Source organism: Neomonachus schauinslandi, chromosome 13 (genome assembly GCF_002201575.2).
Source record: "Neomonachus schauinslandi chromosome 13, ASM220157v2, whole genome shotgun sequence".
NCBI classification, from domain to species: Eukaryota; Metazoa; Chordata; class Mammalia; order Carnivora; family Phocidae; genus Neomonachus; species Neomonachus schauinslandi.
Window position 1 is genome coordinate 59,661,883 of NC_058415.1, and position 15,512 is coordinate 59,677,394.

Below are 15,512 nucleotides of genomic sequence, written 5' to 3' on the forward strand. Positions count from 1 at the left end.
GTCATGATCCCAGGGTCCTGGGATCGAGTGTCGCATCGGGCCCCTTGCTCGGCAGGGAGCCTGCTTCTCCCTCTGCCTGCAGCTCCCCCTGCTTGTACTCTCGCTCACTCTTTCTCACCTATGCTCTCTCTCTCTAGCGAATAAATAAATAAAATCTTTAAAAAAAAAAAAGGATCACATTCCTATTAATTTAGTCTATAAAATAATTTAAACGCAAAAATCCATGTGTTCAAAGATATCTATGGTACGGATCTTTAAATTAGAAAAAAAAAATGAAAAGAATGCTAAATGTGTAGGGCCAAGAATGGTTAAATCCATTCTGATATTTCAAACCAGTAGAAGATTTTAAGTCCATTAAAATTACAAACATTGGGGCACCTGGGTGACTCAGTTGGTTAAGCCTTCAGCTCAGGTCATGATCCCAGGGTCCTGGGATCGAGCCCCGCATTGGGCTCTCCACTCAGTGGTGAGTCTGTTTCTCCCTCTCCCTCTGTGATCTCGCTCACTTTCATTCTCTCTCAAATAAATAAATAAAATATTTAAAAAAATAAAATTACAAACATTAAACCCCCAGGAAAAAGTGTATGAAATACGTGTTGAGTAAAAAATGAAGATAGAAATCATGCATGCTCTGTTGCCACTCTCTAAAAGCGATTTACAGGTACAGATAAAAATTGGAAGAAGCCTTAGAGAGAAGTAAATGGTGATAGTTATGTGATGCTGTTGTGGATGTATTTTTTGGAAGTCCCAAATAATAAAGTCCCAAGGAAGAAATTTTGCCCTTGGGAAATCCAAAGATGAAGGTCATTCTAAACACCCGAAACCAGAGAAGTGAGACGAGAACAGAGCAAGCAGTTTGCAGTCCCTCATCCCTGATTGTGAAGTGACACTGCGATCCGAACGTACCCCTCTTTCCTCCATAAAACTGTGGTTTTTTTCAGTTATAGAGAGTGATGAGTGTGAGTCTTACCGAAAAGATATGAGTGCCCTGATAGTTAGAAGATGCAAAATTCTCATCTGAGGTGGACTGTCTGTTTTTTTGCAAAAAGATGATAGGCTTCTCTACCCAGGTGGGCTTTATATCCAAACTCTTTGCAAAGATTAAAACTGGGGGCAGTTTTAGCTCAAATATTGGGGACTCTAGAACTGCTTGCTCACGGATTCTGGAAGACCCCAACCCCCAGGGCTTTCTTGATTTGCAGCTAAGCACTCAGAGGTCACTTTTATGAGAGCCAGCCCTGGGGGGATTCTCTAATCCCAAAGGGAAGCATTCTCTTGCCCCATCCCAGGAATTCTGGCTGGCAGGGGTTACAAAACACAGATCAGTCCTGTGCCTGCTTCCCAAAAAACCCTCCAAGAGTGACAGAACCCCTTAGGCGATTCCACAAGCCTACGTGATGATTGGGATGCGTGAAGATGGGAGTAGCCCTCTGCCCTTTGGTGATGCTTCAATATAAGGAATGCAGCAGGAAAATGGGGGGGGGGGGGGGGCTTTGAGGGAGCTTCCCACCCCAATCAGCATCCCCCAGCCCCACCAGGAAAGGCCCTCTGGGGTGAGTGTGCATGCTTGTCATCTGATATATTAAATTGTATCCCATGAGGGTAACAATCAAATGTATTGAAGTGGCAGCTGATGGTTGTGAGACCTCATACGGGCTCAAGCAGTGCCATTGGGATGCTTGTGACAGGGCTCACTCTTCTCCACCATCTGAGGTCTGACACCTGTAGTGGATATTCTGGAACATAGCATGCCTATCTCTGTGTGGCATCGACCCGGTCCATTGGAGAAATCTCCCGATGCCAAGAAACAGCCCACGACATGGTGAGGAGGTTAGGGAGGATCCTGTTCTCCACACTGGATGGGGCCAGGGGAGCTGAGGACTTGTCACACCCAGGGAAAGGAAAGGCCAGTTTCAACTCTACTCTTGTGTTTTCCAGGGTAATTCTCTGCTCTGCATGCCCAACGTGCTCAAGCTATACTTGGAGAATGGACAGACCAAAGCTTTCAAGTTTGAGGCAAACACAACTGTGAAGGTATTAAGAGTAAACTTGAGTCTCTTTCCCAGTGAGAATTTGCCAGCTCCCAGGACCCCCAGGCATCTTGCCCTGCAGCTGCCTTGGTGCTCTTACAACCGTGATGGTCTGGGTACCTGCAATAAGCCAAGCACTGTGTTATCTCATTAGCTGTATAACCACCCAGCAAGATGTGTTTTTATCACCATCTTCCAGGGGAGGAAATCAGGGCTCAGAGGGATGAAGTACCCAAGGCCTGTGACAGCTTGTAAGCCTCCATTCACCCTTAACCACTGGGTTCCCTGCCTCTTGTATGGGACTCCACCGGCTACCCAAATGACTAGTGCAACTAAAAACTCAAGCAACATCAGAGCGGGCCCAAGCATCTGCATATTCTGTTCTGGGTTGAAGACAATTCAACTTATATCGAACAGGTTCCTCCATTTGAGGGAGATGCTCCAGGGGTGGGGGTACAGACTAGTTAAAGAGTGGTTTTGTCTTCCAGAAGCTTGCAGTCTAGTTGAGGGAGGTTGGACTTTCGAGGAGCTCCTGAGAGTCCAGGGCAGGATGAAATAAGAGCTGCAAAGAGAGGGACAAGGAAGCGCTCTGCATGCAGGGGAAAGAGCACCATCTGCTCCTTCCTGGCAGTACGTCAGAGGAGGCTCTGCAAAAAAAGCTGGACCTGAGCTGAGCTTTGAAGGGCAACCAAGAATTCAACAAGGGAAGGGGGGGCAGGGCTGTTGGCGGGGGTTGGAGGGTGCACAGCAGACTGAGGAAGTCACGTGGACTAATGCAGAGAGCCAGGAAGTAGTGGTCTGTGCAGCGGGATGAACGCACAGGCCATTTGCTGGTGGGAGGAGAGGACATGGCACTGGCTGGCTGCGGGGGGGGCACTGAAGACGGGACACAGAGTTTGGGTTTTATTCACAGGGACTGGGGAGTGGCACGACAGCTTCTGACCAGAAGTAGATGGTGTTAGAGCGAGGCTCCGGTGAAGAAGCAAATAAAGGGGGTTCAGATGGGCCAGTGCAGCTGTAGGTGATGGACAGTAGCCGAGACCCACACAGACATGCACTCTCACTCACACTCACACACACGTACCCCGCATGCACACATACAGGCACACAGCCAGTGTTCCTCTTTGTCGCTTTCTTTTGGCGATTCCTAGAGCTGCTCCAAATGCCCTATCCCATTCTTGCCTCAGCATGACTTAGGAGAAGCTGAAGAAAGCCTCTCTGAACCCGGGAAGCCCTGCTCAGAGAAGGAAGAGGAGGGAGGAATGGATTTGTTAAGTGTTTACTACAGGCCTGCTCTCCTGGGCACTTCCTTGTGTACTATCTCATCTAATGCCCCCGGTAACCTTGTGAAGTGACGAGTGTTATCCCCATTTTGTAGATGAGAATCCAGGCCCAAGAGACCTCCAAATTGTCAAGGTCAGCTAGCTGGTAACTGGCTTCAAACTTGACCTGTTTCTGAACACTGCCCTGGAGCTTGCCACACTACCATTATGCACCAAAAGTTTTGCAGATGAATTAGACAAGGTTTCTACCTCTGCCATCTTTGATCCAAGTGCATTGGAATGGAAGGCATGATTTATTTAAAGCAAGTCCCACTTTGGTGGCCGAGAAGACTGAGAGGATTTACAGTAAAAGCACACACCACAGGGAAATTAGACCCCAGATGATAGACAGAGTTGGGGAAATGAGCAAGGTTTTAGCTGGTATAATACTGGTTAATTTTACTTATCTGTAGTAACCAAATTTTTAAAAAGTAAATCTTTTAGTTCTTTATGACAGAGAGGGGTGGAGGAGGATAGAAACAAATCCCGTCAGTCAAAAAGGGAAAAATCCCTGTCCATTCAGATTGACTTCTCTTCCCTGCCTCCCTTACCAAGGGAAGCGAAGTTCTTGCAGTAGAAAACCCCCTTTCTCTAAGTCAAGAAAAATATGTCATTCGACCCAGTGAACAATTGTGTGCCCACAAAGTTGTCAGGGACAGAGCAATAAATTACCCAGGGTCACACCCAAAGGGAGCCCAGACTCAGGCTGGGGCTGGGAGGAGGCGGGGGACCTGGGGATAACCCACCGTGTGCTGAGAAAGGTGCAGCATGCTCAGGATCATGAACATGGGATATGAAAATGGTGTGCTGAGGCCTCAGGGTAGAGAGACCTGCCAGAGAGAGAAAAAGGAAAAGCCCCCAGGGAGGCTGACTTGGAAAGATGGACGGACTTTTGACAGGAATAGGTCCCTGCGTGGGGTGTGAAGACAGCACCTGGGGCATGGGGAATGGCACCAACAGAGATCCAAAGATCGGAACGTTTGACAGGAGTAGAGGGCTTGTCCACTCTGGAAAACAGGATGGAGGCTCCTCAAAAAGTTGAAAATAGAGCTACCCTACAACCCACCAATTGCACTACTAGGGATTTACCCCAAAGATACAAATGTAGTGATCCGAAGGGGCACCTGGAAGCAATGTCCACAATAGCCAGACTATGAAAAGAGCCCAGATGTCCCTCGACAGATGAATGGATAAAGAAGATGTGGTATACACACACACACACACACACACGCACACACACACACACACACTGGGATATTAGCCATCAGAAAGGATGAATACTTACCATTTATATCAATGTGGATGGAACTGGAGGTTATTATGTTAAGTGAAATAAGTCAGTCAGCAAAAGACAATTATATGATCTCAATGATAATGTGGAATTTAAGAAATAAAACAGGATCATAGGGGAAGAGAGGAAAAAATAAGACAAAATCAGAGAGGGAGACAAACCATAATCTTAATCATAGGAGACAGACTGAGGGTTGCTGGAGAGGAGGGGGTGGGGGGATGGGGTAACTGGGTAATGGACATTAAGGAGGGGAGGGGGTGGGGGGATGGGGTAACTGGGTGTTGGGTACTCTGTTGGTAACTGGGTGATGTAAGCTGATCAAGTGGGAGAAGTGGATTGGCACCTGATACTGGAGAGCTTTGAGTATTAAGCTGAGGAGTTTGTATTTGGGCTAGCAGGCCATGGGGGTCCCCTATTCTTGAGCAAGGGAACACAATCAGTACACAGTCAGTCTTGGCCTAGCAACTTTCTGTAGAAAGGGGTCAGCACACTTTTTCTGTAAAGGGCAGATAGTAAATATTTCAGGTTTCCAGGCCGTGGGGTCTCTGTCACACTCAACTCTGCCATTATAGCAAATGGACATGGCTGTGTCCCCATATGATTTTAATTACAGAAGCAAGCAGTGGGCTGGATCTGACCTATGGGTGTTCCAACCCCTGCTTTAGATGAAAGGTGGAGGTCAGATGGGTAGTAGGGTGGTCATTAGTATACCACCCTACAAAGTGGAGAAATGGGTGAGCTCAAACTGTGGTAGACATGGGAGGATGGAGAGGGGGACCGAGTCAGGAGATGGGCTCTCCATCAAGGCCGTGCAAAGCAGGCATGAGATAATGTTGAGTTACGGAAGCAGATAGATTCTTCAGGACATAGTTACTGGTGAGTTATGGAGCATAATAGAGCAAGTGGAAAGAGGATTCAGACTGAGGATCATGAGGAACAGGTAGCACCTGAAAGTTTGGCATTTACTAAACCTGAGCTTTTGGCAGGACAACTCTGATGAGTCTGTGATGATTATTTATTCATTGAGTGAAAGTTTACTGAACGCCATTGAATGCCAGGTTCTGGAGATCTAATGGCACACAAGACAGGCAAGGTTCATATTTTTTTTTTTTAAGATTTTATTTATTTATTTGACAGAGAGAGACACAGCAAGAGAAGGAACACAAGCAGGGGGAGGGGCAGAGGGAGAAGCAGGCTTCCCGCCGAGCAGGGAGCCCTATGCAGGGCTCAATCTCAGGACCCTGGGATCATGACCTGAACCGAAGGCAGACGCTCAACGACTGAGCCACCCAGGCACCCCAAGGTTCATATTCTCAGGAGTTTACCGTCTAGTGGGTGAGAGACAGTAAGCAAGTGCACCTGGGTGGCTCAGTCGGTTAAGCATCTGCCTTCAGCTCAGGTCATGATCCTAGGGTCCTGGGCTTGAGCCCTGCTTTGGGCTTCCTATCCAGCAGGGAGTCTGCTTCTCCCTCTGCCTCTGCCCCCACCCCCACTGTGCTCTCTCTCTCTCAAACAAATAAATAAAATCTTTAAAAAAATAAAAAAGACAGTAAGCAAGAAAACAACTATTAGCAGCTAGCATGTATTGGACACTTGCCATCTGCTAGGTACTGTTCTAAGTGCCTTAACTGGGGAAGTTCACACACAAAACAGCCCCATGAGATAAGTGTTATTATTACCATTTTACAAATGGGAGCACTGAGGCATTGAGAGAGTAAGGAATTTAACCAGGGACACACAGCTAGTGGAGGTGGTCTGGGTCTAGAACCCATTCACTTAACTTGACTGTACTGTCTCTTACTAAAGAATATAGCTGTTACTGAAGCACATTGTATTAAATATCGATGAGGGAAATGAACGGGACTCGGAGACACAGAATGGTGGGGGCAATCACATTTAGATAGAGTGACCAGAGAAGGCCTCACCAAAGAGAGGGAAACAGCCTTGTGAAGAGTAATTGGAAAAGTGTGCCAGGCAGGGAGAACAGTATGTGCGAATGCCCTGTGGCAGCGAAGGCCTTGTGATGACAAAAGGCTGCTATAGTGAAGGAGGGGAATGTGGCACGGCAACTCTAATGACACGGCAGTAATGTTCATTCCACGCTATCAGCCACCCTGAGACATAGGCATTGTTATCCTCCATTTTGCAGGAAGAAACTAAGGTTGAGGAATGTTAGATTGATTTCCCAGTTGCAGAGTGGGTAGGTGGTGGGATTCTGTCTGGTTAGCAGTTGAAGATGCAGACCCCCCAGCAAGAGGATGAATCTAGAGACCCTGAAGAGAGGCACAAGCCTCCAGCGCATGGCTTCAGCCTTCCACCAATGCAAGACGGGATGGCTGTATGGTTGGTGCTGGAGCCCCGAGGAGAGGGGAGCAGTGGGTGGAGGGCCACAAGGGGCGATGAGAAGTCCACATGCAACCTGTGAAGGTTTGGCTGCCTAAGTTGGCGGTGGACCTGTCCGCACAGGCTTTTTTTCTCCCCAGTGGCACTGAGGAGCAGAGAGGAGGCCAAGGAGGTCCTCCCGGCTCTGTGCCTGAGCTTGAGGGTCAGCCTGCCCCTCGGGTGACCCTTATGCCTCTCTGTGCCTGGCAGGACATCATCCTCACTGTGAAGGAGAAGCTGTCCATCCGCAGCATGGAGTACTTTGCATTGGCCCTGGAGGAGCAGTACAACATCTCCCGGCTGCACCTGCTGCACGAGGAGGAGCTCATCCAGCAGGTACGCCTGTTCCTTGTGAGGAGATCCAGGCTGGGCAAGCCTCGCACCTCAGCCAGAACATTCGGGGATAGGGCTCAGCACATCTGCAGTGTTGACACACTTTCTCGTGCCCTCACTCAGCCTGGAGAGGACAGGGCGAGAATCAGGACTGATTTTCATATAGGTATGTGGGGTCCCATTTTGCAGATGTGGAGACAGTGACTTAGAAGGAGGAGGTGACTTACTGAAGGTAACGAAACCAATAGAGCCCCATCTTTTGCTTCCATCTCTGATGATCTTTGAGAAGTCAGGGAAGAATTTGTTGCTGGGTCTAAGCTCTTTTTATGAGACTTACCCCCTGAGCTGGACCCTGCTGGATGGACAGAGCACAGTCTCTCTGTAGCACTCAGTCTTTCAGCCATTCGGTGATTTGTTGTACCAGCTTTTAAACACTTCCATTCCATTAGCATTAAAAAAGAAAATCAAATGAAATCCCCAAGATAGTTGAAGTAGGAAAAAAAAATGAGGTGCCTAATGTAATAACAATGTATACTAGACTATTATTTGTGGAAAAGAAAATGATACACATAGGTAGAAGCATATATATACATAGACTGTCTCTGAAAAGACAGCTAAGAAACTGTAAGCAGATTTTTTTTTTGGAGATGGGAGTAGTTTGATGGAGTCAGTGGGAACCTTGACTCTTTTGAGGCTTTTACATTTTATACCCATGGGAAAGTCATCTGCAAAGCAAAGGTCTGCAGCTGTCTTGGGAAGCATTAAAATTGAAATCTCTGGGGACTTTCATTATTATTATTATTTTTTAAGTTGCTTTGTGGAATAGCTGTGAGAACAAAGGTGGTTAGCAGATTAACCATGTCTCCCTTTCCCATTGCAGGTGGTAGAAAGAGAGGAGTCACAGGACTACCGCTGCCTCTTCAGGGTGTGTTTTGTTCCCAAGGACCCCCTGGACCTCTTGAAAGAAGACCCTGTGGCCTTTGAATACCTCTATCTGCAGGTGACTGGACCTGCCCTTCCTAAAATAACTGTGGTTGTTCTCAAAGATGGCACATTGGGTTATTTTGAACACGAGCTTAAGGCAATTAAGCAACTCCCTGGTAGGGATTATCTTTATCTGAAGGAGAAGAGGCCTGATCATCCCTCACAATTTCCCTTTCTGTCACCAAGTTGCTCTGTTAGGAGTTTTGCTATGTATTAATGAAATTTAGGCTTAGTCCTCATTGTGGATGATACATTTTTTACTAGTATTTAAGTTATGGTTTTTATGGCTACAAGGGGTGTTAGTGCTTCAAAGCCTTTTTTTAGAAATGATGAAACTGAGTCTTGGGAAGGTCACATGATCTGCCTGGGTCATGCATTTGGTAGCAGAGCCAAAAATTGGTTCCTTGACCCCTAGCCTGGTGTTCCCCCTACTTTGCCTGCTCGGGTGAGATTTATCATGTCGTTTTTACACTGATGAAAAAGAATCATTTGGGAGGTGTGACCATTTTACAGATGAGGTAACTCACACTAGGTGGATTAACTTGCCCAAATCTTACAGATATGGTGGCAGCAAATAACAACATTACTTTATCGTTGTATAATGCTGTGTCCTGGTACCCGCTTTCATGTGTTACCTAATTTAAACCTCACAGAGACTGTGGAAGGTAGACTTGGCTATCCTCCTTTAGCAATGGGAAGACATCAATGTTCTGAGTCTTAGTAAGTTAACCAAGGTCACACAGCCAGGTCTCAAAGCCTTTTGCTGGAAAGAACTAGGAACACAATCCATCTATTCTTGTCTCCCAATTCCTATGATGTAATCTCTTCTAGAGCTGCAGCGATGTGCTCCAGGAGCGCTTTGCTGTAGAAATGAAATGTAGCTCTGCGCTCCGACTCGCAGCCCTGCACATCCAGGAGCGGATCTACGCATGCGCTCAGCCACAGAAGATCTCTTTGAAGTACATAGAGTGAGTGGCAGGGGACTTCTAGGTCCCGTCAACAGCAGCTGTGTTGCATTTATAACTTGGCTGGCCCCTGGCCAGGATGGCCAGATTCCACAGAAAGCTGATACTCACCTACCTACCCGTCTGTCTGTTGCCTTTCCATGCATCTCCCTCTCCACTGTCTCTGACCCAACCCAGCTCCCCCAGATGTCAGAATTGGGCTGCTCCCTCTGGGGCAGAAGCCAATGGCAGATGGAATGACACAGGATCCCTTTGTAAATTCCCAGTTCCTGAGAGAATGTCTTGGGAAATCAGTTGACAATGTCAGTGTAAAGCTCTTCTGAGGGCAGACATGCCTTGGAAATTAATTTTGTGTGAGACACTTGTGTTGCATTATATTCCTCATTAGGACAGTTTCAAGTCCTGGGATTCCAACACCGCCTGATTCTTAGCCTAAATTTTCACTTTGCTCTGGGCAGTATCAACCAGGTTTGTCAACCCACTCACCAAATTTCAACTCTGTCCTGTCTGGACATCAAAATCAGTCGGGGACTCATATTTTAAAAATAAAACAGATCCTTGGCCCTGTTCCTGAAATACTGGATCAAATCTCTAGGGAGTGGGACCTGAGAATCTATATTTTTAACCAGTTTGTTGGGGAATTTTGAGGCTGTTAGGCTGGTACCATTCTGAAACATGACCTCAGGGATTCACGGGTGCTCTGTGTTGCCCCGCGAAAGTATGTTATACATATGTGATCATTATTTCTCACACATGTTGTAGGAAAAAAAGATTGAGATCTGGTCTGATTAATAGAATATCACATCACACTGGGGCACCTGGGCGGCTCAGTCAGTTAAGCATCTGCCTTCGGCTCAGGTCATGATCTCAGGGTCCTGGGATCGAGCCCCGAGTCGGGCTCCCTGCTCAGCAAGGAGTCTGCTTCTCCCTTCTCCTCTGACCCTCCCCCCATTGTGCTCACTCGTTTGCACGCGCGCTCTCTCTCAAATAAATAAAATCTTAAAAAAAAAAAAAGAATATCATACCACACCAAAAGTAATCAGCTCCCGTAAAGACAGGTGGGGTTTAATTCCTGAATGGCTGTGGTTTTTATGGAGAGAGTGTATGTGTATTAAATATATATAAATATAAATATATGACATTTATAAATTTTATGTATATTTACACACACATGTATATATATCTATGTATATATCTTCTGTTGAGAAAGAAGCTCATGATTGCAGTATTCTGGGAACATCGGTTCCTAAATCAAAAGTAATTATGCTCTTAATTAGAGCCAAGTATACTGTAAAAATGGTGTCTCCAATATCTCATGGCAGGAAGGACTGGGGAATAGAGAACTTTATATCTCCAACTTTACTCCGAAACATGAAAGGCAAAGACATCAAGAAAGCCATTAGCTTCCACATGAAGAGGAACCAGAATTTGCTGGAACCCCGACAAAAGGTAATGTTGTGGCCTCTGCCGACACCAACCCTACCCCCTACCCCCAGCTGTCTGTTGTGAAACCTCAGAGAAAGCATTTTCAGTATTGCGTAGATTTTAGGCAAGCAAATAACTCTAACTTAAGTCTTTTTTTTCCCCCTATTTAAGCAACTTATTTCTGCTGCCCAGCTACGTTTAAATTATCTACAGATCCTTGGGGAACTCAAGACATATGGTGGAAGAATCTTTAATGCTACTCTAATGGTATGTATTCTAGAAGTGTGGACCCCTACTCTTAGGAGAGACTGTAGAGATCCTCTGAAGATTGGTGTATCTTTTAGCCTAAAATTCATGAGCACCCTGTCATGTACCAGAATTTGTCTGGGATGTGAAATATTACACCATCAGGGAGTGTTTATCATACTTGTTGCCAGCCCTGTGACAGATGCTGGGTAGAGACAGAACTCAGTAAGACATGATTTCTACCCTCAAAAAATGAAACAAAGTACCCAACAGACCAAGTGAGGCCATGGGAAAGGCACTGGACTCTTGCTGTGGAGTTTGAAGACAGAGGGCAGCCTTGCCGGCTTCAGGTTGAGTATGGCGGGGAGAAAGGATTAGGGAAAGGCAGGAAGGTTGGATTTGGCCAGATTTCAGTCTGGAGGAAAGGCATTCTGAGGGAAGGGAAATGTAGGCAGTTTACGCTGGTGCTTTGGGGATATGAAGGTGAAGAGGAAGAATGGGAAATTGTGAAAGAAAGATGAGGATGTTAGATTGACTGCCAGGCTGGGGTCCTGACTGTTCAGAAGGAAAGAATTGAGGGTGGATCTGAAAAAGGGAAAAGAGAAGCCAAAGAGCTGTCTGCTCTGGTACTCCTTCCTCCCCCAGCTTGCTTTCTGGAGCCTAGGACTCGAGCTCTGTGCTTTTCAGCAGGCGGGCTGTGGCTTACAGGGACTCTCCCCCATGGCACTGTTCAGACAGCCCCAGAACCCTCCAGCACAAAACCAGACAATCTGCCCATTAGAGGGCTTTTAAATATTTCAACAAAGCTCCTCTCAGTGTATATTTGGTGTGCTTCTGAGTCGTTTACAGTGATGGGTCAGTTTAATCAGATTGCTGACCTACCACTGTAGATGGACAAAGAGAATCAATGTTTGGAGAGAAAGGAAGAGCATCAGATAGTCAGGGGAAGGAAAAATAGTTGAGTCTTTGTACAAGTAGGTGTCAAAAAGGTGGAAAAGAGACTAGATCACAGAAAGGAAGGCTTGAAGGTACAAGAAAAACTTGCACTTTTACCACGGGCTACTCCTGTCCTCTCCCAGCCGTCAAGTTCCTGTCCCCAGCCCCCCTTGACTTTTCCTGTGTAAGGTGAGAACTGGTAACGGGAGATGCCAGCCACATTGAACTGGCTCAGGGTGCTTGCTAGGCACGAGGGGCTACCAACATAGATAAATACCGACTCTGTTGTCAGGGACCTTAATGTGAACATGACACTCAGATACGAATAATTACAGTGAGAAGTGGCAGCTCAGTGCTACCAAAGCAGGACAGAGGCTGTGGTGTGGGAACAACGCAGAGGAAAGGGGCTACTCTGGCTTGGGGAGACAGATGGAGCAGATGTTTTCCATAGGTAGTAGATTTTGATGGAAGCTTTTTTTTTAAGATTTCTTATTTATTTATTTATTTATTTTTAAGATTTCATTTATTTATTTGACAGAGAGAGAGACAGTGAGAGAGGGAACACAAGCAGAGGGCAGTGGGAGAGGGAGAAGCAGGCTTTCCGCCGAGCAAGGAGCCCGATGCGGGGCTTGATCCCAGGACCTTGGGATCATGACCTGAGCCGAAGGCAGACGCTTAACGACTGAGCCACCCAAGTGCCCCAGGATTTCTTATTTATTTAATTGAGAGAGAGAGAGCAGGAGCTGGGGAGAGGGAGAAGCAGACTCCCCACCAAGCAGGGAGCCCAATTTGGGACTTGATCCAGGGACCCCGGGATCATGACCTGAGCCTAAGGCAGAGGCTTAACCGACTGAGCCACCCAGGCACCCTTGACGGAAGCTTGTAAAGAGGGGTCAGGATTTCAATAGGGCGCAGCATGAATATGGGCACATAGGTGGGAAAACACAGGTTATATTTACGAAACAGGTAACAGTCCCGTGGTTTGGCTCTCTCTTGTGAAGCGTCTTGTAAGAGATACACTTATACTTAATTTAGCTGTAGATGGGGCCCTGGTTGGGCCATTGCCTAGTTTGGCAGTCTAGGGAAGAGTTGGTGAGGGAGGATCTAAAATAAAAATCATGGAGTTTTGCAGAGAGAGGTATCATGTCTTGCATGTGCAATGTATTTTCACTCACTTGTGAATGAAAACTAATTCCTCTTCCACTGGATGCAGTTACAGGATAGAGAGTCGTATATTGCCCTTCTAGTTGGAGCCAAATATGGGATTAGCCAAATTATCAGTAGCAAACTCAACATCATGTCCACGTTGGCAGAGTTTGCAAACATCAGCCGTGTAGAGCTGACAGAAGAGTCCGAGAAAGTGAGCATGGTCAAAGTGTATCTTCAGGATGTCAAGGTAATGCATGGGGAAGAGATTTTGAATCCAACTTCTGGAATTTGGGGCTCAATTATCCTAGGGTAGTTTATGCAAATATGGATATTAACAAAATCTAATATCCAGCATTTGCTGAAGAGGATGAATCATCCATCCTGTATCATCAAAAGGAGAATAATGAACAGGGTGCATTTTCTTGGGAAGGTCCTAAAAGGGTTTGGGTTTTTTGTTTCTTTGCGTGTGTGTGTGTGTGTGTGTGTGTGTGTGTGTTGTTTTGTTTTGTTTGGTGTAAACTGAGCTTGGAATATATACTTTTCTGATGGGTTTAGAAACTAAGAGGGCACACCAGATGATTTTATCACATGTATGGGACCAGAATGGCTGCTCAAGAGTTTCGAGTGGCAGCAGTAAAAATGGGCAAATGATGCAAAGTACTTCCCTAGCCTCTCTGCCAGGTCCTACATTGCCCTTCCTTTGCTTTAATTCTGACGTGCTCAAGGGTGCATTATTTGTTATTGCATTATTTTTTTTTATCACCCTCTTCTTCCTTCTCCATTTGCTTTCCTTTTCTTTTTCCAGATCAGGTCTCAAAGGGGCCCCACTGCATGAATGAACAGGGTGGGGTGGGGTGGGGTGGGGTGGTTGGGATGGGGAGGCTGGACTGGGGGTGAAGAAGCAGGAGACATGGTAGAGATTCAAGGGGAAGAACTCACTGTGTGTCTGTGAGTGTGAATACGTGCATGTGTGGTTGTGTGTATGCGTACATGTATGCTTATTTCGAGTCTTGCAGGTGAGAATAGGAGACACCAGGCGGCCTGCCTGTGGGCCATGACTGGACTTACTTGGAATCTCTCATTGACCCCACGTGGCCTTGTTGTCAGTCTTCGGACTGTCTCTGAGCCCTTTATGTAAGAGCTCTCTTTATCTTCAAAGGTTCTGACATTGCTACTGGAATCTAACAGTGCAAAAGACCTGGCCTGCCTGGTTGCTGGGTACTACAGGCTGTTTGTGGACCCAGATACCTCCATTTTCCTCTGGCCGGGAAACAAACAACAGGTGCACCGGGTATCTGCTGAAGAAGGTGAGGTGCTGAGGCTTGCTCCTATAAGGATCGGCCCTTTCCCCAGCCTAAAGGAAGGGAGTGAATTGAGTTGAGCTGAGACTTCCACCTAAGTGGATGGGAGCTATTTTCCCATTTATTTCCTGGTAAACAGTTGATCTTTCTAAAATCCTAAATAGGCTTTCTTTGTAGCTGAGAGTCCCCTAAAGACACGAAATGCTGTTGAATGTCTCTGATTCCCTGTGGTATTTCCTAAAATCATCTCTAAGATCCACTGTATTTTGTCTTTATTTTAGCAAAAAAAGATGTTATTCATTTATTCAGAAAGTACAGATGACCTAGGTTTTTATTCTACATCTAGGTGCTCTGTTGCATTTTCTTGAATTATAATAGAAATTCTCAACCTTACGTGTTTAGAAGAAGGGGATACTGGAGATAAAAGGAAATCGAAATCATATATAAGGAATGAAGTAGTGAAGGCCAGATGAGATGAACAATCCCCCAGGCCAGCTCCCAGTTTCTCTCAGGCTTTTGCTTCAGCACTGTTGATGCAGCGTTTTCCCACTGGTTTGCTGATAAACGTTGAAATACTCCCACTACGGCTAATTTCAGGCTACCAACGTGATGTCACTGAACGTGGAGGTGGGAAGAGATGCTCAGTAGCACAACATTATGTAACCTTTCCTCCATTTGGATCAGATGGGCATAAATAATCTCAAGGGATTAGATAATAGTAAGATAAAGTAAAATAATTAGGAAGTGATGAGTTTTGGGGACTTGTTGTTTTGGTTTTAACATGGTTTATGAACAAGGGATGATATCTTAGAATCTTACCAGACAATGCAGAGTGGGAGCAGTTGTGAAGGTCTGGTGGTGGGAGGGACTGCTTCTGCTGGGGCAGGGGGCAGTGGGAGGGAAGGCACTCTAGAGGGGGGATGTTTGAAGTAGATCTTGAAAGACTGGTGGAATTAACCAGGCAAAGAAGAGAGGAGAGATCATTTGAAGCAGAGGGGACAACATGGAGGCATGACACAAAGGGCAAAGTCATGATCTGTGAGAAGCTCTCTGTGGTGGCTGGAGCATGTGAAGCCTGCAGGGGATGACCAGGCTGCTGAGGAGGGGTCAGGGCCACACTGTGAGGGGGTGACCAGGCTGCTGAGGAG

General features: G+C 46.3%; 1 protein-coding gene across 1 annotated transcript in view; it reads left to right on the top strand.

The window, feature by feature from the left end:
• FRMPD1 (FERM and PDZ domain containing 1) overlaps window positions 1-15,512 on the top strand; it is a 100,753-nt gene that overhangs the window by 78,149 nt on the left and 7,092 nt on the right. The window contains exons 7-14 of the mRNA XM_021691411.1: window positions 1,939-2,034; window positions 7,236-7,361; window positions 8,239-8,358; window positions 9,174-9,310; window positions 10,630-10,756; window positions 10,904-10,999; window positions 13,128-13,310; window positions 14,223-14,370. Of these exons, the coding sequence (XP_021547086.1) occupies window positions 1,939-2,034; window positions 7,236-7,361; window positions 8,239-8,358; window positions 9,174-9,310; window positions 10,630-10,756; window positions 10,904-10,999; window positions 13,128-13,310; window positions 14,223-14,370 (1,033 nt within the window). The remainder of the gene's footprint in view (window positions 1-1,938; window positions 2,035-7,235; window positions 7,362-8,238; window positions 8,359-9,173; window positions 9,311-10,629; window positions 10,757-10,903; window positions 11,000-13,127; window positions 13,311-14,222; window positions 14,371-15,512) is intronic.